This window comes from Physella acuta, unplaced genomic scaffold, assembly GCF_028476545.2.
Source record: "Physella acuta isolate Inbredline_101_S28 unplaced genomic scaffold, ASM2847654v3 ptg000231l, whole genome shotgun sequence".
Classification (NCBI taxonomy): Eukaryota; Metazoa; Mollusca; class Gastropoda; family Physidae; genus Physella; species Physella acuta.
In genome coordinates, this window is record NW_026731750.1 from 351,852 (window position 1) to 371,929 (window position 20,078).

The window sequence follows — 20,078 nt, forward strand, 5'->3', positions numbered from 1 at the left end:
AAAAACCAAAGCCTGAGCTATGTACCAGAAGATGTATTTGTTCTCTTCACTATCATGGATAACTCCAATATAAATGTGAATGATATTAAAAGAGAAACACAAAAAGATGAGTGCTTAATAAAAGTATATGAGTACTGTAAGAATGATTGGCCTGAAGACTCTGTGAATGATGACTTAAGGCCATATAAAATAAGAAATAAAACCCTTTGTGAAGATAATATAAAAGATGGAGAAGATGCAGTCCATTATCAGTCAGAGTTGCCTAAACAAAGTACTTGTAATTTAATAAATGATTATGGTGATATGGCAATTTCAAATGTTTTAAAGAGAATACATTAGTAAGAAGGAATGTGATCATCAAACAACTTTGCTAACATCATTAGCACTTACAGAAACTAAAAGGGTAACATCAAAAGAAAAGAAAAAAGATTTTTGCCATTTAATACACCCATTTCAAATACTGGATCCTAGTTGCAAAGTGATATTATCCAGGATATTACTTTTAAACAGTATTTTTGGTTACCGAAAAGCACTATCAGATTACCTGAGGAAATTGATCAATCAAAGAAATCTATGTCAGTCAAGGATCTGAATAACAGCATAATACTTTCAGATGCCAATTCAAAAATAGTTCCATTAAATCATGACAAACATTCATTGAAAGAAAATTTGCAGTTAATAAGAATGTGTATCTAAGAAATTATGGGAGAAAGGAAAAATGGATACCAGGTCAAATTGTTCAATCTACAGGACCTGTGCCTTATAAAGTTAAAAATAACTTGTGCAGATAATAAGTGTGAATCTGTCAATCCCACCAAGTCTGATCAGTTCACACCAACTCAGTTTGTTCCACAACCAAGTTCTGTTGATATGAGTGAACCAAGTTGTCTGGAGTCAGAAAATGTAAATTCTGGAGTTAATGATTTAAATCCTAGACCTCCTGAGATAGAGAATCCAGATGGTCAGAATCTTGAGTCACCAAATCAAAAGCCACTGAGAAGGTCAAGCAGGACAATCAAGGTCCCAAATAAGTTAGACCTATGATTTTAAAGGTCAAAAGGACTTTGACATCATTGTTTTGTATTTTGATTATGTTGTAGCATATTGTGCATTGTTTGCAAGGATGTAATCTACCATAGTGTTCATGTTACAATATAATTGGTGATTTTAGGATACTATCAATTGTTCTATTGAGAGATGTGTTATTGTGTTCTAAGGGTAAAGGGATGTAATAGATTGAAATAATTGTGAGGTCAAGGGAACTCACTCTCTGTATTAGTATTATATTTATATTGTTATCTTGAGTGATGTCCCTTACATGTTGTTATCTATATATAGTTGTCTCTGGCCACTTCTCTCTCTCTCTTTGCATCATGGCGTCTGTAAATAATAAAGGCTGTTAACAACCAACGCGGCTTCTCGTCAGTCATTACAATCCACCTCAGACGGATCTTAAAACCCAAAGATAAAATGCCTCTCACATAAATGATGGCTGGTTGAAGCGAGTCTGACAACACAAAGGCTACACTTGTGGACTAAGCTCTATCTGTGGGTGTTTGGCGATCCATATTCAACAGCAAATGGAAATTGTAATTGTGTTACACAACATGAACACCGCATGATCAATCAACACTTTTATTTGAATTAAATAAAGCAAATTAATATTGTTTTCTTATTTTCCATGCATTTAAAAGCTTAATAATGACGATTCTCTAATTTTGATTACTTAATTTTGATTAACGAAAAATAAAAGTTTGCCGTTAATTTTAGGGGCCCAAAATCCGACCAAAATAAAACAAAATTGCACCTTGATTGACTAGTGGTTTTTGTAAAAACAACAAACATAATTACTACAGTGATTGTTCTACAGTTACTGGCACACGTTGTTTCATTGACAAAAACTGCATGAGTTATAGTGTGAAAGGTAGGCAAACCTTCAAACCTCCTCCATGACTTACCGCTCCTCTAGTCTTATGAGGTAGCCCAAAAAGCTCATTAAAATAATTTTGTACTAAGCAAATTAAAAAGCAATTTCTTCTATTAATCATTTGTTAAAATAAAGCATATTTAATTACTAAATTGGGAAATGTTTAAATAATCAATTTAAAATCAAACAAATATACCAGGCTTCTGATAATCTAATCACGACTATAAATGTTTTTAGCGCAATTTCCATTCTGGAGAATTGCGTTTATTAACCCGTCTTTCTGGATGTATGAATGCATGAATGAATGGATGGATGTGTGTCCGCAGCTTTAAGTCGTATCTCCTCCTCAACGAAGCAATATCGATGACTAGTTCCAAAAGCAATTATGTTAAGCAAGTTACGAGGATGAACATAGGCTATAAAAATTCCGGGTTTCTTTCATGGATTTCCCGGAAAAGCAAAAAAACCTCGAAAAAAAGCAGTTTTTGGTCCATATCTCGGCAACCAGACCACTTAGCGACTTGAAACATGTACCAATCGATTCCTGCCATAATTTAGAACAATATTGCCGAAGAAAGTTTTCAAAAATATCCTTTCGTTCGGTCACAAAATTTTTTTTGAATTAATTAAAATTTGGACCGAATTAGTAGGCATTTTTTCCAACCACACCACACGCGTCATCACGTTCAATAGCTGCGACGTCACGTTCGGTAGCTAGGCGCGCAATGGTTTTTAGTCATGTAACTCTATTGTAAATAAAACATGTAAAATACTGAAATTTTTTTTTAATAAAAAACTTTTAATAACTAACCAATAGTTTTACTAACCCTGCTCTTGATTTACGCTACGACAGAGCTATTTTTAGATAACATAAGGAAATTGCGCTAAAATTGTCACTAGACTTTTTAATTAACTTGTTTTTTAATTAAAGAGAGATAACCTAGTTTTCCAAAATAAATTTTCCCTACACGAGTAGTCTAACCTGTGGAATATACAATTCTGTATTTGTACTAGCAACATGATGTTTAATGTGGGCAGTGGGTTATGGCAAGGACAGCTGCAATACGAAATTGGTATATTCTCTTGCGCTATGATATGCAAGGAAAGCAACACATATAGTTTTAGTACGTGTGATAAATTTATAGCTATAAAGATCTGAAATGTATATCCCATTAACACAACCCTTTCTTACACATTTCATTAAAAAAATTCTTTTGCTTACAAATAAACTAGCAACATTCCCTTTTCAAACCTGTCGGCCCATGTGGCAAGTGATGTAGAGTTCACTTAATTTAGGTACTCATCATAGCTGAGTGGACTCATGGACGTTCTACTGCCTTGAATCGAACTCGAGATTTTCAGGTATGCAGTCTAGCCCACTACCCTTAGGCCACGCATTCCCACAAGTGAATTATATTACAACAATTAAATGCAATCAAAACAGGACAATAAAAGATAAACCCACATAACAAAAACAAAGCAACACACGGCCAAAAATATACCTTCCACAAAATCTACAAACCAACACAAATAGCACCAGCCAACAAAAGAACAAACAACAAAGTAATTTACAGCTTAATTATTGACCACCCCTTGGTGTAAAGTTAATTAAGAAAATAAATAGCATCGCACCCTTGACGTTTAATCAATATTACAATTTAATTAAACTTACACTTGATTAACGTTTCGATTGTTTTAAATTGTTGAAGTTTCAACCCTCTAGTGATACACGCTAAAGTCACGTGAACAAAGTGCAGCTTTATCTTTTCAGCACGTTCAAACCTCGATTTTCGTCGATAATCCTTACATAAACATTCGCCGAAAAAAATATGCTTTTTCAATTAAATAGGGCTAAATCAATATAAATTCAATTAATTCCATGTACATTTGCTGAAATATGAAGCAAAAACAAAAATTTATTGAAAGGAAACAAAGATCTTTATACTTTTAAAAATGTCTTTGATTAAAAAAAAATAATAACGTGAATAAGTTTTTTATTAGTCTAATTAAATTTTCAATAAATAGTGTTGCAGGAACTACCCGAATATTTTATTACTAAATAATTAATAACTGATAATTAATTCTAATTAATACGCAACGAAATGAGAGAGAATTGGGCGTGCTTATCAGCAAAAGGAACACACACACACTATTTTCCACGTTTTCTAATTAACAATTAGGTTCTAATAATCACGATCAATCAACATAGATAAAAAAAAACCACAATTATTTGACATGATTGTATGAAGCGTGTAAGAAACGAGACCGTAGAATGGAACATTTGCCTGAGTTCCCAGATCTAGCTCCCAGAGATTAGCCCAGAACACAGCACAACTTCTTTTGGATACAAGTCACAAGTAAGGTTATCATTGATTTCCCTTAAACTTCATATACTTAAATCCATCAATTATATATATATATATATATATATATATATATATATATATACATATATATATATATATTAATGTGTGTGTAGGCTATATTACATTTATATATATATATATATATATATATATATATATATATATATATATATATATATATATATATATATATATATATATGGCCTATATATATATGGCCTATATATATATATATATATATATATATATATATATATATATATATATATATATATATATATATATGGCCTATATATATATATACAATTACACTAATGTTTGGCTATATCCATACGTCCTTGTATTATGACTAGTTTCTAGGGTCGCCATGCTGACTTACCTGACCATCGTGCTCTGTCTGGCCGTCTGCACCATGCAGCAGAACCTCTACCCCTACGACCAGACGGCTCTCGCCATGTTTAAAGAGATGGACATTGGCGGGAACGGAGTCTTTGAGCGCTACGAGCTGGACATTGTATTCAGGGTGGGTAACTCAGGAGACACGAACAGTAACTCGAGTTGTATTCAGGGTGGGTAACTCAGGAGACACGAACAGTAACTCGAGTTGTATTCAGGGTGGGTAACTCAGGAGACACGAACAGTAACTCGAGTTGTATTCAGGGTGGGTAACTCAGGAGACACGAACAGTAACTCACTCGAGGAGTTTTGAGTTGTATTCAGGGTGGGTAACTCAGGAGACACGAACAGTAACTCACTCAAGGAGTTTTAAGTTGTATTCAGGGCGGGTAACTCAGGAGACACGAACAGTAACTTACTCAAGGAGTTTTGAGTTGTGTTCAGGGCGGGTAACTCAGGAGACATAAACAGTAACTCACTCAAGGAGTTTTGAGTTGTAGTCAGGGCGGGTAACTCAGGAGACACGAACAGTAACTCACTCGAGGAGTTTTGAGTTGTATTCAGGGTGGGTAACTCAGGAGACACGAACAGTAACTCACTCAAGGAGTTTTAAGTTGTATTCAGGGCGGGTAACTCAGGAGACACGAACAGTAACTCACTCAAGGAGTTTTGAGTTGTGTTCAGGGCGGGTAACTCAGGAGACATAAACAGTAACTCACTCAAGGAGTTTTGAGTTGTAGTCAGGGCGGGTAACTCAGGAGACACGAACAGTAACTCACTCAAGGAGTTTTAGGTTGTATTCAGGGTGGGTAACTCAGGAGACATGAACAGTAACTCACTCGAGGAGTTTTGAGTTGTATTCAGGGTGGGTAACTCAGGAGACACGAACAGTAACTCACTCAAGGAGTTTTAAGTTGTATTCAGGGCGGGTAACTCAGGAGACACGAACAGTAACTCACTCAAGGAGTTTTGAGTTGTGTTCAGGGCGGGTAACTCAGGAGACATAAACAGTAACTCACTCAAGGAGTTTTGAGTTGTAGTCAGGGCGGGTAACTCAGGAGACACGAACAGTAACTCACTCAAGGAGTTTTAGGTTGTATTCAGGGTGGGTAACTCAGGAGACATGAACAGTAACTCTATGAGTTTTGAATTGTGTTCAAGATGGGTAACTCAGGAGAGATGAACATAAACTTAATCAAGCAGTTTAAAAATTTTTTTTTAAAAAGTTTGATTTCTAATTTAACTTAAGGTATGAACAAACTTACTTCAACAAAAAAAAAAAAAAAGAATTTCAAATTTTCATTACTGCAACCATTTTTGAGCAAAGCAAGTGAAAAGTAAGCCCCTTTGTATTGTCTAGACTTAAAGGCTGCAACCTTTATCACTACACTTGTTTTCACCCTTTAGCTCATATCATGATTTTGATTTTTATTCCTGTTTCCATATTAATGTCTTTCTATTTGCCCTACACCTTTGGTATGCCATTGTTAAACTGGTTTCTTTTTCTTGTTTTTAAATATTTAAACAATGTTGATGTGATTATTTTAAAATGGAAAATAAAAAACATATTTAAAAAAAGAGAGTATTATACGTTAAAAATAAAAAATAAAGTAAATGCTCAATTTTTGTCGTAGTAACAATTTTAGTACGCGTTAAACTAAATAATATTTTTAAATAAATGAAATATGTTTTAAGTAATTCAATATATAGCTAGAATATTTAGCTAGTCTCGACACATTAAATAGGGGCCTACACCCTCATTCCTGATCTTCATATTTAATTGGCGTGTATGTTCCTAAGTTTGCTTTTTCAATAAAACTAAAGCTGTTTAAAAAGAACGCATCTAAATTGTACACGCATGATTGCACGATTCAGTACAACCTTGTAACGACAAAGGATTTTCCCTCAAGAGTATATTACATTATAAAAGGCTATAATATAATATTTACAAATTCTGTTTAAATCTTTTAGGCGAGCGATAAATCTGACTAACATTCACAGATTCTTTATCGATTAATGGTATTGATCTTCTCTTTTAAGAGCGGTGTTTTTAGTTATTACAATTTTTTGAGTTGTTTCATTTTTGTAATTGAAAACTCACTAAATATTTTGCCTTGCCCAGCATATAGATAATTTATTTTATTTATTTCACTTTGTAGAACAAATTCAAAATTTAAAGTTCTGTTTTAATTAGATTTAAAAATTTAAACTGGGAAAATTCAAATTTAGATTTTAATCACTTAAAGCCCACAGCGTCCTCTATATTGTAGACACATACTAGTGCCAACCATTAAACTTATGATGTATATTATCTAATTACCAACATGTTCCTCCCATTAAAGCACTAACCTAGATTATCTAATTATAAACATGTATTTCTATTAAAGAACCCCACACGATCATTTATATATAAACATGTACCTAAAATACTCACCTAGATCATATCTATATATAAACATGTACCTAAAATAATCACCTAGGTCATATCTATATATAATCATGTACCTAAATACTCACCTACATCATATCCTAATATATAAAAGCCCCCGTGCGCACTTCTCTCTCTCTTTCTCTCTCTGTCTGTCCGCAAAATATTTTCGCCGGACATCACATCAGAATCGGCAGCGATATATGAAGAACTTTATACGGACTTTTGTTGAAAATAATATGTTAGATGTTTTAAATGTATAACCACAATTTTATTTAAAGAAGAAAAATAAAAAAATAAAGGCGTATTTGAATGTAGAAAAACAATTTTATTTATGCAACCGGAAAAATGTATATACTTGGGACATGAACGCATTTAACAATGACGTCGCTTATTGTTTACACTAAAAAAAGAGCACGAAACTGATGACGTCATCTGCCGTGTTTAGAATAAACAGAAATGAACTATTTCATTCAAATATTATTTAGATCTACGTACGCTATAAAATTTAGATCTATACAATACAATTTTGCTCGGACTAAACTTAAAAAAAAATTCTATTAGGATTCTAGATCTAGATATACTAGATCTAGATATTCTAGATCATCTAGATCTAGAGATTCTAGATCTAGATCTAGATGATCTAGATCTACGGAAAAACTAGACTTAAACAGATGTAGACCCTACCTAGATCTAGAATCTATTCAAATAATACATTTCTATACTAAACTATTTCAGGCCTTAATTACTTTATTGAAATCTTTGTTTATCTATGCAATTTGCTAATCTCTATAATATATAAAGCAAAGTTGTCGGGTGCCCTATCGGGCACTTCCCGGCGCCGCAGGCGCTTCAAATTTGGCAGGATCTTGCCTTGGGGCGACAGAACACGAGGGCCGGTTGGCCGAAAAGTCTACGATGAGGGGGTCAAAACTGACCTTGACTGACCGGCGCCTTATATGAGCTCTAAATCGAAAAAAATTGTCCACCTAGGAACCTCTTCATAACTCCTGAGGTCGTAGACGAATTAATTAAGCTTTCAAATTCTCAATGTTTTCGAAAGCCTAAGCGAAGCTGGGCAGCATGCCTAGTCTATATATAAACCTGTACCTAAAATACTCACCTAGATCATATATATATAAACATGTACCTACCAATAAAGTACTCACCGTGATCATCTATGCATATAAAACCATTCACCCCCTCATGCACGTGCAGGAGTATGACAGCAACAACGACGGGCGAGTGACCAGACATGAGTACACCCTCTACATCGACACCCACAACCCCGAGCTCCACAAGATCTCACACCAGCTCTACGACATCTACGACGTCGACGGCGATCACCACCTCGACATGCACGACTACGACAACTTCTACACGCTCATGGAGGGGGACGGTGACGGTGTCGTCTCGCAGGATGAGTTTGTAAGGTGGGTCAAGTGTGTCAGGTGGGTCAAGTGTGTCAGGTGGGTCAAGTGTGTCAGGTGGGTCAAGTGGGTCAAGTGTGTCAAGTGTGTCAGGTGGGTCAAGTTTGTCAGGTGGGTCAAGTGGGTCAAGTGTGTCAAGTGTGTCAGGTGGGTCTAGTGTGTCAGGTGGGTCAAGTGTGTCAAGTGTGTCAGGTGGTTCAAGTAGGTCAAGTGTGTCAAGTGTGTCAGGTGGGTCTAGTGTGTCAAGTGTGTCAAGTGGGTCTAGTGGGTCTAGTGTGTCAGGTGGTTCAAGTGTGTCAGGTGGGTCAAGTGGGTCAAGTGTGTCAAGTGTGTCAGGTGGGTCTAGTGGGTCTAGTGTGTCAGGTGGGTCAAGTGTGTCAGGTGGGTCTAGTGTGTCAAGTGGGTCAAGTGTGTCAGGTGGGTCTAGTGTGTCAGGTGGGTCAAGTGTGTCAGGTGGGTCTAGTGTGTCAGTTGTGTCAAGTGTGTCAAGTGTGTCAAGTGTGTCAAGTGGGTCAAGTGGGTCAAGTGTGTCAAGTGTGTCAAGTGTGTCAAGTGTGACAAGTGTGTCAAGTGTGTCAGTTGGATGTGCTTTCAGGGGTTGGTGCTAGATGTGCTAATAGGGGGTGAGATTTTAATCCCGGGGTGGCGCTGAATTTTGATGGGCTATTACATTTTTAATCCCGGGGGCGGGAAGAAATTTATAGTTAATTCGCTCTAATAGGAACCAATGTCATTAATTGGTTTTCTTTTTTTTTTCTAGGTATTGGACAGTTCTCCTACAAAATCTGGACAACTAAGCAAAGTAAAATAACTTAATCACAGCTCACCAAACCGAAATGAAACTAACACAGAAAACTACGATTTAAAAAAGATATCTAATTTTAGGAACTGAGAAGTTACAATTATTCTTTTTTTTTGTTCATCTTTAAAGTTCAATAAAATGAGGATCCCTATATACGGCTTTTATTAGTTCATCGAGATATTTGAATATTCAGATGGTCTAGAGTCTAGACGATCATAAAACAATAATTTTATTCACAAATGCAATTTGCATATATATATATATATATATATATATATATATATATATATATATATATATATATATATATATATATATATATATATATATATATATATATATATATATATATATATATATATATATATATATATATATATATATATATATATATTAGAATACTAAGGCCAAGACGAGTAGTTCATGTCATGATGAATGGTGTACATACGATATGAATGGTAACCCGCAATATTTTTTAATGCATCCACAATGGATGTCTAGGCCTACAAGACATTATTGAAACCTTTATTCAGATCCAATAGACTTGAAACGATCGAACGTTACATTCAATCTCCGAGTACTCATGCAACTGTCGAGCACAAATGAAATTGTGACAACCAAATACACGCTCCACTGTGTCTTTTGTTGGCCGCCAACCCTATAAAAAAACTCTATAATGAATTTTCTATGTCAGAACTCAACTTATCGACCAATACATAAACACAAAATTTAAATAATGATAAAATCGACACATCAATTGGGCGGTAGCGCATGCCTTAGCCAAACAATGATCTCGAGACGAGGTAATCAAACAAGCTCTGGATTCGCCAAATGCTTTCCTATATCACATATTTTTATTCTATGAACGGCGGAAGTTAGGGTGGCTCCTCCATAACAATAGCCGGTGCATATAATATTGGGAGCTATACAGAAGGCATTCTAGGTGCAAATAATATTGGGTGCTTGACTGTAGGCATACTAGGCGCATATAATATTGGGTGTTATAAGGCAGACGTATTAGGTGCAAATAATATTGGGTGCTTTACTGTAGGCATACTAGGTCTAGGTTCAAACAATATTGGGTGCTATACTAAAGGTATTAATAGTGCTAACAATTTTGGGTGCTATACAGTAGGTATACGTTGTACAAACATTAGCCTATGCCAGGGGTCGGCAACCTTTTGAAGCGGAAGAGCCAAAAGTTACAATTTTCAAAATTTCCCTGGTTTTAAAGAGCCACTAACATTTTTTTTATTTCAAATATTTTATTTTTTATTAAGATTATTAGTATTTGTTCAAGGAGCTGGAGAGCCGCATCTTGATATCAAAAGAGCCGAATGCGGCTCGCGAGACGCAGGTTGCCGACCCCTGGCCTATGCTATACACTAGGCATACTGCATGCAAGCAATAGTGGGTGCTATATAGGAGGTATACTTGATGTAAGCGCTAGCTAGTGCCATACACTGGGCATACTTGCAACATTAGCGGGTGCTATACTGTAATCAAACATACGGTGTTCGATACTACAGCGCCACACAGAATCAAAGCATCGACTCGGCTTCTTGCACATCCGACCGGATATGATTTGAAATATTTATGATATAATTGTGTCGCGGGTTACCGGCCTTGTTGTTGCGGGCAGACGCGTGCGTTAGGGTTAGTTTCAGGGTCGGATAACTTTCAGCAGGAGGAATGTGAGTTCAGGTTTGGTTTTAAGGTACGGCTAACCCGAAAAACATATTATTTTAAATTTCACTACCATCTATTTTACCATCGGGAACGGTGTGTAAAAACCTGGTTGGATGTTAGTTGATCTGTGGAGTTGCTAGGCTGGTGTGTGGTCAAGGGTGTGTGGGGGGGGGGGGGGGGGGAGTCAGACAGTTATCAGTGGTGTCATTCAGTCGAGGGGTGCAATAGAAACTCTGCAGCCAGTAGCGTCAGTGGTGGTGTGGAGTAACGGGGTGCGCAAGACATCATTTGATCATTGGTTTGGTCTTCAAAATTAATGTTAAAACCTCAAGTCATAGACAAAAGGTTAAGGGTTATAGGCGTCGTATAGGATGAATATAAATATACACTCAAGACAATGTTGACTGGCCGTCTATAACATGTAAATAATCGAAATCTCAGTAATAATTAATTAGCTGGTCAATAGTTTACTTACATATTTTTTTATTTATTTTTTATTTATTTTACTTATTTTTTTACTTACATATTTTAAAAAATGCTTTTTTTTTATCTTCTAGGTTTTTTTAGCAGCTTTCTCTTATTGACGAAAATTAATTTCAACCTTTTAAAACACAAACCAACGAGGTTTCGCAGAAATGCAAATGTGTTTCATATAAATAAATTATTCAGCTGAGTGACGTTTAATACCTCCATGGATAGGCCATTAACAGTTTTCTCTTGTAAGGAACGGCAAATCGCAACACCAGGATACACGTAAAGAAGGTGTCAAATGTTCTACCGAGTTGTCTACCCTTATTGTGTTAAATACAAAGAAGGGAGATAACTATAACTTGTAACCAGACTCCCTGAAAGGATTTTGACAACTATTGTCACGAGAAACACGTGCTTGTGTTAAAACCAGACACGGCCATCACGGAGAGGAAACGCCCTAATGAGCCATCCATAATGTAAATTTGCTAACCATAATAACAACAATACTATTCGTAACTGCTCTAATAACCTAGTATAGACGTGTACGCTTTTGTACACACGATATTTGACCGAATTTTACCCCATGGGAAAATACAAATGGTAATATTGTTTTGAAATGTAGATATTCCGGTACCTCGTTTATACATTGTAAGCATAAAGTTATTTTTTTAAAAATTTACAATTTTACCACAAAGAACGTAGTTCAAAGTACCGGGTTTTAATTAATGCCGTGTCAGATGGGGAAAATAATTATATATACTATTCACTCTTAACAGGGTAAATCTACACGCAGACTTGTGGGGTGGCGGGAGGTCGGGGTGCTGGGGGTCACTCCAACTAATTAGTGTAATATTTACAGATGAAAAATACGTTTTTTTAATAAGTTTCAACAATAACTGATACATCAATCATTGGGTGGGGGTGACACCACATTAATATTGATTGTGAAAACAATGTTTTTTCTAGTTGAATAAATAACAATTAGAGTAAAAAGTTAAGCGCAGATTCGCGTTGAGGCGAGGGGTTGGTGGCTGCGGAACAGAATATTGTGTTCGGTGAAAACAGTTTTTTGGTTGATTAATAATATAATGTGTACAATTTTACGCCATTAGACATCGGGGGAGGGGCGACAACCTACTGAATAAATAATAAACCATACTCGGAGGGGAGGGTTGGGTGACATGAAATTAGAAAAATACAAATCGATATTATTTGATGTTTGGTTGTGATTGCTACGTAACTGATCAATCAATACTAAATTTCTTATGAATTATAAGTAGTGAGATTAATGTGCTATTTTTTTCGTATGAAAGGATATATCTGAAAAATATATCACCTTTGATATTTAAACGATTGAGAGGCTAGTGGTAATATGTTGAACATTAATGAGTGTTTTAAAATATGATTTATAGCACAACATCAGTTTTAGAATAAGATAAAATGCCTTGTTATATTGATTAAGTCTAACACTTTTTTTTTGTATCTTAAATGAAAGAGTAGTCCTACATTCTATTGTTTTTCTGTTTACGTCTTTATTTTAAGAAATACCATATTGCTTATACCGTCACTCCTCGCTATTTCGCGGTTCATTTATCGAGGCCGCAGTACATCGCGGATTGTTCAAAAATATTCATCAAGATATCAAAATTGAGGAATTATGGCGCGAACGAGAGAAGCTGTTGTCAAGAAGCTATATATATATATATATATATATATATATATATATATATATATATATATATATATATATATATATATATATATATAGGCCTATATATATATATATATATATATATATATATATATATATATATATATATATATATATATATATATATATATATATATATATATATATATACTTTTTCCTTGAGGTGGGAGAGGGAGGATTGAAACCATGAATAACCACAGTGACGCTACCAACAGATCTGAAAACTAAAGATTTCTCCTTCCAAATAGCGTGACTCTAGCTGGCGGGGGTGCAAATAAAAAAATTTGAAATTTTATCCCCGGGAAGGGTCGCTACGCCTCTGGGGGGAGGGGGTTACACCATTAAGTGCCGGGTGACACCCGACCTCGCTACGCCACTGCAGGAACCCCAAACACTTTTTAGTTGGTTGAAGACTGCTCTTGCCTTGCCCGTCCTTATTTTTATGTCTTCTTCTGTCCAGCCCTGCTTATCAACAATACTTCCAAGGTAGGTGAATCTATCCACTTTCTCTAGGACTTCGTTACAAGAGTGCTGCCTGATGCATAGACTCCGGGGGGGGGGGGGCGGACACTGGGAGAAGTATATCTTTTCTATATAAATTCCATTTTGTCCGGAGATGACTGGAAGAAATACGTATTATTTTTAATGTGTGTAGAATACTGCGGAACATTAGTACTTTATACAGAAAACCTTGAAAAATATTCAAAGAGTTAATTGAACAACTAACTATGTAATATTTAATGTCACAATACAAAAAGTCCGGTAGAAGCGTTCAAAATTTTTCTCGCAAGTTTCCGATCATGGCGGACCAAAAAAAAAATTCTTATGCGTTTTTATTTTGAGAAGTCGGAAATAACGTAAAGTAGTACTTCCGGTCACCGGAAATTACCCAAAATTTGACAGAAAACAGAATCAGACAAAATTTCACATTTAAAAGATCTATTTAACTGAAACAGTACTCAAGTTATTCAACTTTCGGTTTTTCATAAGCCTATAAGTTTTCGGTAACCAAAAAATTGTATACAGAACTACACATTTTATATAATTATTTTATATGACATTTCTTCAGCTGTAACGATACTCAGCTATCGTGTTCACAGACAGACAGACAGACAGACAGACAGACAGACAGACAGACAGACAGACAGACAGACAGACACACACACACACACACACACACACACACACACACATACAGACACACGTGTAAAATTCCGCATACTGAGTTGTAAAACTGTGAAAACTGTCAAAATTTCATGTGATTTTTGTGCACGTTTACAATACTTTACTTTCTCGTATACAGAGTATAGATAAAAATCAGCAAATGCGACAAATGGGCTCTGAGGCGTAGCGTTGGGGGGGGGGGGGGGGCGGGGGGCAGGGGGGACATATGTCCCCGGGCGCCGACATTAGGGGGCGCCAAAATGGGTTGTAAAAGCAAATTAAAATGTCAAGTTAGCTGCATTTTTGCAGTTTGAGGGGGGGGGGGGGGGTTGTGCAAATCGAAATATTGAGGGGGTGGTATGCAAATAGAAATTTTGCTCCCGAGGGGGTCGCCAAATTGAAAGTTTGTCCCCGGGCGCCGGGAATGGTCGCTACGCCTCTGAGTGGGCTATAGCCTTCTGCTTGTATCCTGGCAAAATATCACTCTCTCGACGGTTGTCGACTGTCGAGGAAGCACTGTAACTTTAAATACAGGTTCGTAAATTAATTTTTTAACACACTTGTAACTAAATACATGATATAAAAAGAGCCCCACAAAGAAAGTCTACCACCCTCCCCGAGCGAAATGGAATTTATATTAAACTAACTTTACCAATGTCCGCCCCCCTCCCCCCAGAAAATGAATTCCCCCCTACCCCCACCCGCCAAAAGTACCACCTTCCCCCTCCCCCTGACGAGAGGAAGCAAGTTAAATAGAAGCTTGTAAAAATCAAACATTCCCAAGTGATAGGAGTTCACCACAGTTTAGTGAACGTTCTGTTGTCGTGTTTTATTTACACTATATTTTTGTTAAAGTTGACTCGTCAAAAAAACATAACTCACTTGTAAAATGGTACATCCTTTTTAAAATAGCATCAATAAATGTTTACAACGTTAAAAGAAGTAATGCTGGCTGCGTGGTCTAGAGGTAGAGTGCGCGCCAACTCATTTTGGTAACGAGTTCAAATCCACAGTGGAAAGCACGATAATTATATATGCCACACTCTGACAAATTTATCAGGCTGGCATAAAATGGGCCACACTCTGACAAAAATGTCAGGCTGGCATAAAATAGTCGACATTCTGACAAATTTGTCAGGCTGACATTAAATGGGCCACACTATGACAATCATGTCATGCTGGCAAAATATAAAGTCACAATGAAAGTACGGATGTTGCAGATACGTCCTAGTTTGTGACGTGGAGGAAGCTGGGGCGCCCTCGTGAGTCGGGTGAGGAGAAGCTGGGGCGCCCTCGTGAGTCGGGAGGAGGAAGCTGGGGCGCCCTCGTGAGCCGGCTGGAGGAAGCTGGGGCGCCCTCGTGAGCCGGGTGGAGGAAGCTGGGGCGCCCTCGTGAGCCGGGTGGAGGAAGCTGGAGCGCCCTCGTGAGTCGGGTGGAGGAAGCTGGGCGCCCTCGTGAGTCGGGTGGAGGAAGCTGGGGCGCCCTCGTGAGTCGGGTGGAGGAAGCTGGGGCGCCCTGTCCTTTCTTCACAAACACAACACCCGTTACCATTTTCCCTTTGGTTGGGGTGAAGAACAAGGTGGGATAAAGTTCCTCTTAATTAATTACAGTTTGTGGTTTCAGGTTATGTTCGATGTCCGATGTTTCTTGGTTGTCTTAGTTTTCTACGGCTGTGTCCTCATGTGTACCAGTGCCTGTCCTTGCTGCCCCATCCAGTTCCATGCTTTCTTCTCCGTTGTCTACCTAGTTCCATGCTTTCTTCTCCGTTGTCTACCTAGTTCCATGCTTTCTTCTCCGTTGTCTACCTAGTTCCATGCTTTCTTCTCCGTTGTCTACCTGTACAGTTCATCTGATTACTGAAGAGGGGGGGGGGGGGGGGCAGAGGAGAGAGTAGGTTTCGGTCAGGCTGAATCACATTTTCTGGTACGTTTACACTGGGTGTGTCTGCCCCAGTACTTCATCTTTACCAAGTACTTGATTCTATATCTGTGTTGGCCTGCCTCCTGTTTTCATCCCGATCTTCCTGCCTTCTTGAAGTTTGTTTTCTGTCTTTCTCTTTCTCCACCCCCCCCCCCCCCCCCCCCACAACGGTGATAACAACTTAACCTTCCCCTTTTACAAGTATTCCATTCTTATATCTAACGAAAACTTGCCCACAGAGCCCCGGGAAGTGAATGTCCGTCGGACACAAATTTCTACCGTCCTTCAGTGGAGGACTGTGCTGACCTGTTCGGGTTTCACCCAGTGCGGCAATTGGTGGAGTCAACCCCCCCCCGCCTCCCAATAAACAAAGTTATATATATATATATATATATATATATATATATATATATATATATATATATATATATATATGTATATATATATATATATATATATATATATATACATATATATATATATATATATATATATATTTATATATAGATATATAGATATATATATATATATATATTTATATATAGATATATATATATATATATATATATATATATATATATATATATATATATATATATATATATATATATTTATATATAGATATATATATATATATATATTTATATATATATATATATATATATATATATACTATATATATATATATATATATATATATATATATATAATATATATACATATGTCGGCCTATAAAGGCGTATAATGTATGCTGCATAAGCTTTAAATCACTACAGACTTAACAGTAACAATGCTTTTCTTCAGTCTGTTAATAATACAGTTGGATGTAGAATTGTTTTTCTCAATAATTAGCACGCCTACGTCATGGTGTCACCCACACCCTCATGCAATAAGTACCGATTTGTACTTAAAAGACTGTTTAACTTTAATAGAACTGGCAAAAAGGATATTTCTTCCGTACATTTACCAATTTTTTTGCCATGGTGTCACCACCCCTCAATGGTGTCACCTTGTAAGGTCCGCACCCCCCGCCCCGTCCTCGCAACTTCTCTGCCGGTTCATATCCTCCATTTTGGAGCCCAACGAAGTGGGGCATGTTCCTTGATGTTCATTTTTGGTTTCAGTATCCTGTTGCATGCCGTCCCGTTTTCTATTTTCAAAACTTTGGAGGGTGGGTTTGGGGGGGGGGGTGTCCCTCTCCACTTATATCTGTCTGTGCTCTCTCCACTGCTTCTCTAGTGCAGTAATAAAGAACCCCCCGTTCCAAGCCGTAGTGACCTATTCCGGCGCCTAGATCTTCCAGACTATTTTCTCTGGGGGGGGGGGGCACTTGTAATTTTCGGGGGACGTGACTAAAATTTTCGGTGGGGGGGGGGGGGTAACCACATACATGTTAAAAGTATATATTATTTTCTATATAAATTACATTTCGTTCGGTATATGTATATAGTTATTCCTGTCTGTGAAGGCGCCCCCCCCCCATCCAGTTGAAAAGGTTTTATGGCCTTTCTTACCACTTACTATCCCGTAACATTTTTCTATTTCGGTGACACAAAATTGATATAGGAAACAGTTAAATTAGTGAGTAAAGCCTGTAGTCATTTATTTTCGAAACTTTGTGTACAATTAAATACTTCAGATTAAAACGAGCTTTTAAATTAATTTTTTTCTACCCTTTTTTTGGCGCCCCCTTAACGTCCCCCGGGAAGCGTCACTACGCCTCTAGGGGGGAGACACATTAAGTGCCGCACCGGGTGACACCCGACCTCGCTACGCCACTGCTCTAGCAGACGATATGGCTCCAGATTTATAAAAACACGCACACAATGAATAACACACCTGTCAGAGATAGCTTCGAGATTTTATAACACAACCATCAGATATTTCCCCTGACATATCTGAAACGACACGTTCATCTGTATACAATATATGAAATACTGAATTTTAATATATTTCTAACGCATCGGCACACCGTACTGATCTTGCTGAAGCTAGGTTGATGAAATTAACATGGTGTTTTAAAATAATTTTTTTTATAGCTGCGATTTTTACATTAACAAAACCTGGCCACTCCATATATGGCAACTATGCAGAAATGGGAAAACAAAATAAGACCATCTGTGACTGTTGATAAACAAGCAATGTTTGTTTACATTTGTGTTTGCAGGCAAAGTTCAGAATGTTGGTGTCATCCTGTGCCACACGTTGATGTCATCGTGCGCCATATTACATTTTAAAAACAACTTTTATACTTTAGCCTTTTACTTTATTTTTAGCCTTATAATTTCTTTTAATGTCACTTCTGAATAATTTAAAAAATGAGGAAATACCGATTGGGAATCGAACTAAGATCATCAATTGCATGACTCACTAAGATCATCAATTACATGACTCAGGTTTACATTCATCGACCTAAGTTGTACACAAAGTATTGTGGGTCTCTGGAGTTGACAACCACTTCATGTGATAGACTTCACATGGTAGACTTCACATGGTAGACTTCACATGGTTAGACTTCACATGGTAGACTTCACATGGTAGACTTCACATGGTAGAGTTCACATGGTAGACTTCACATGGTAGACTTCACATGGTAGACTTCATATGGTAGACTTACATGGTAGAGTTCATATGGTAGACTTCACATGGTAGACTTACATGGTAGACTTCACATGGTAGACTTCACATGGTAGAGTTCACATGGTAGACTTCACATGGTAGACTTCACATGGTAGACTTCACATGGTAGAGTTCACATGGTAGACTTCACATGGTAGACTTCACATGGTAGACTTACATGGTAGACTTCATATGGTAGACTTACATGGTAGAGTTCATATGGTAGACTTCACATGGTAGACTTCACATGGTAGACTTCACATGGTAGACTTCACATGGTAGAGTTCACATGGTAGACTTCACATGGTAGACTTCACATGGTAAGACTTCACATGGTAGACTTCACATGGTAGACTTCACATGGTAGACTTCACATGGTAGACTTACATGGTAGAGTTCACATGACAGACTTTAATGACAAACAATTTTTAACAGACTTAAATGACAGACTTCAAATGACAGAATTTACATGACAGAATTTTACATTGTAGACTTTGATGACAGATTTTACATACAGACCTCACAGGGTATACTTTACAGACTTCACAGGAAAGACATTACACCATAAATGTTTGTCAATGTCTGTTTTGTTGTCGTAAAGTAAAATGTCTGATTGTTTATCTTGCTAATTAACTAATGCTAAATATAGTGAACATTACTATTGCATTATTACAGAAGAATCGACGATATTTTCTCATAGATTTTAAATTTATGTCTATAAATAACGCGATCCATGGCTCCTATTTAATGCTTGATTCATCGATTGTATACAATTTCAAGGTGTTCCCAATGTATACGTGTTCATACTCTTTCTGTTCTTTCTTACGCCTTGCATTTTTGTTCGATAATTGTTCTACGTGTTTTTTACTGGATACACCAATCATGATTACATTCAAGCACGAGTTCACACCCTATTACCAGTACTTACCAATCAAGTATGACACGAAGAAAGTTTTCAAGCGCGCACTGCACTGTATACAACACGATCATCGTTATTGAAACATAAGAGAACTTAGCTACAGAATCGTCGGCTGTAGTGTTGAGTGCTACTCCTTCATGCGTGCTTGCCTTTGTTTCATGCTGAGTTCAGGCCGAGAGTGTAGTGCATGCATGTTCAACCATTATTGCCGATACTTTCGAAGTTTAATTCATTTT

The 20,078-nt window shown here is 36.9% G+C and overlaps 1 protein-coding gene across 1 annotated transcript; it reads left to right on the forward strand.

Annotated features, from left to right (window-relative positions):
• The first annotated feature begins 4,206 nt into the window (after positions 1–4,206).
• Positions 4,207–9,500, forward strand: LOC131938064 (calcium-binding protein 1-like). Its single transcript, XM_059295952.1, has 4 exons — positions 4,207–4,284; positions 4,647–4,816; positions 8,336–8,550; positions 9,308–9,500. The coding sequence occupies exons 2-4, from the start codon at positions 4,661–4,663 to the stop codon at positions 9,342–9,344; spliced, it is 408 nt and encodes a 135-aa protein (XP_059151935.1). The 5' UTR covers positions 4,207–4,284; positions 4,647–4,660; the 3' UTR covers positions 9,345–9,500.
• The last annotated feature ends 10,578 nt before the right edge of the window (positions 9,501–20,078 follow it).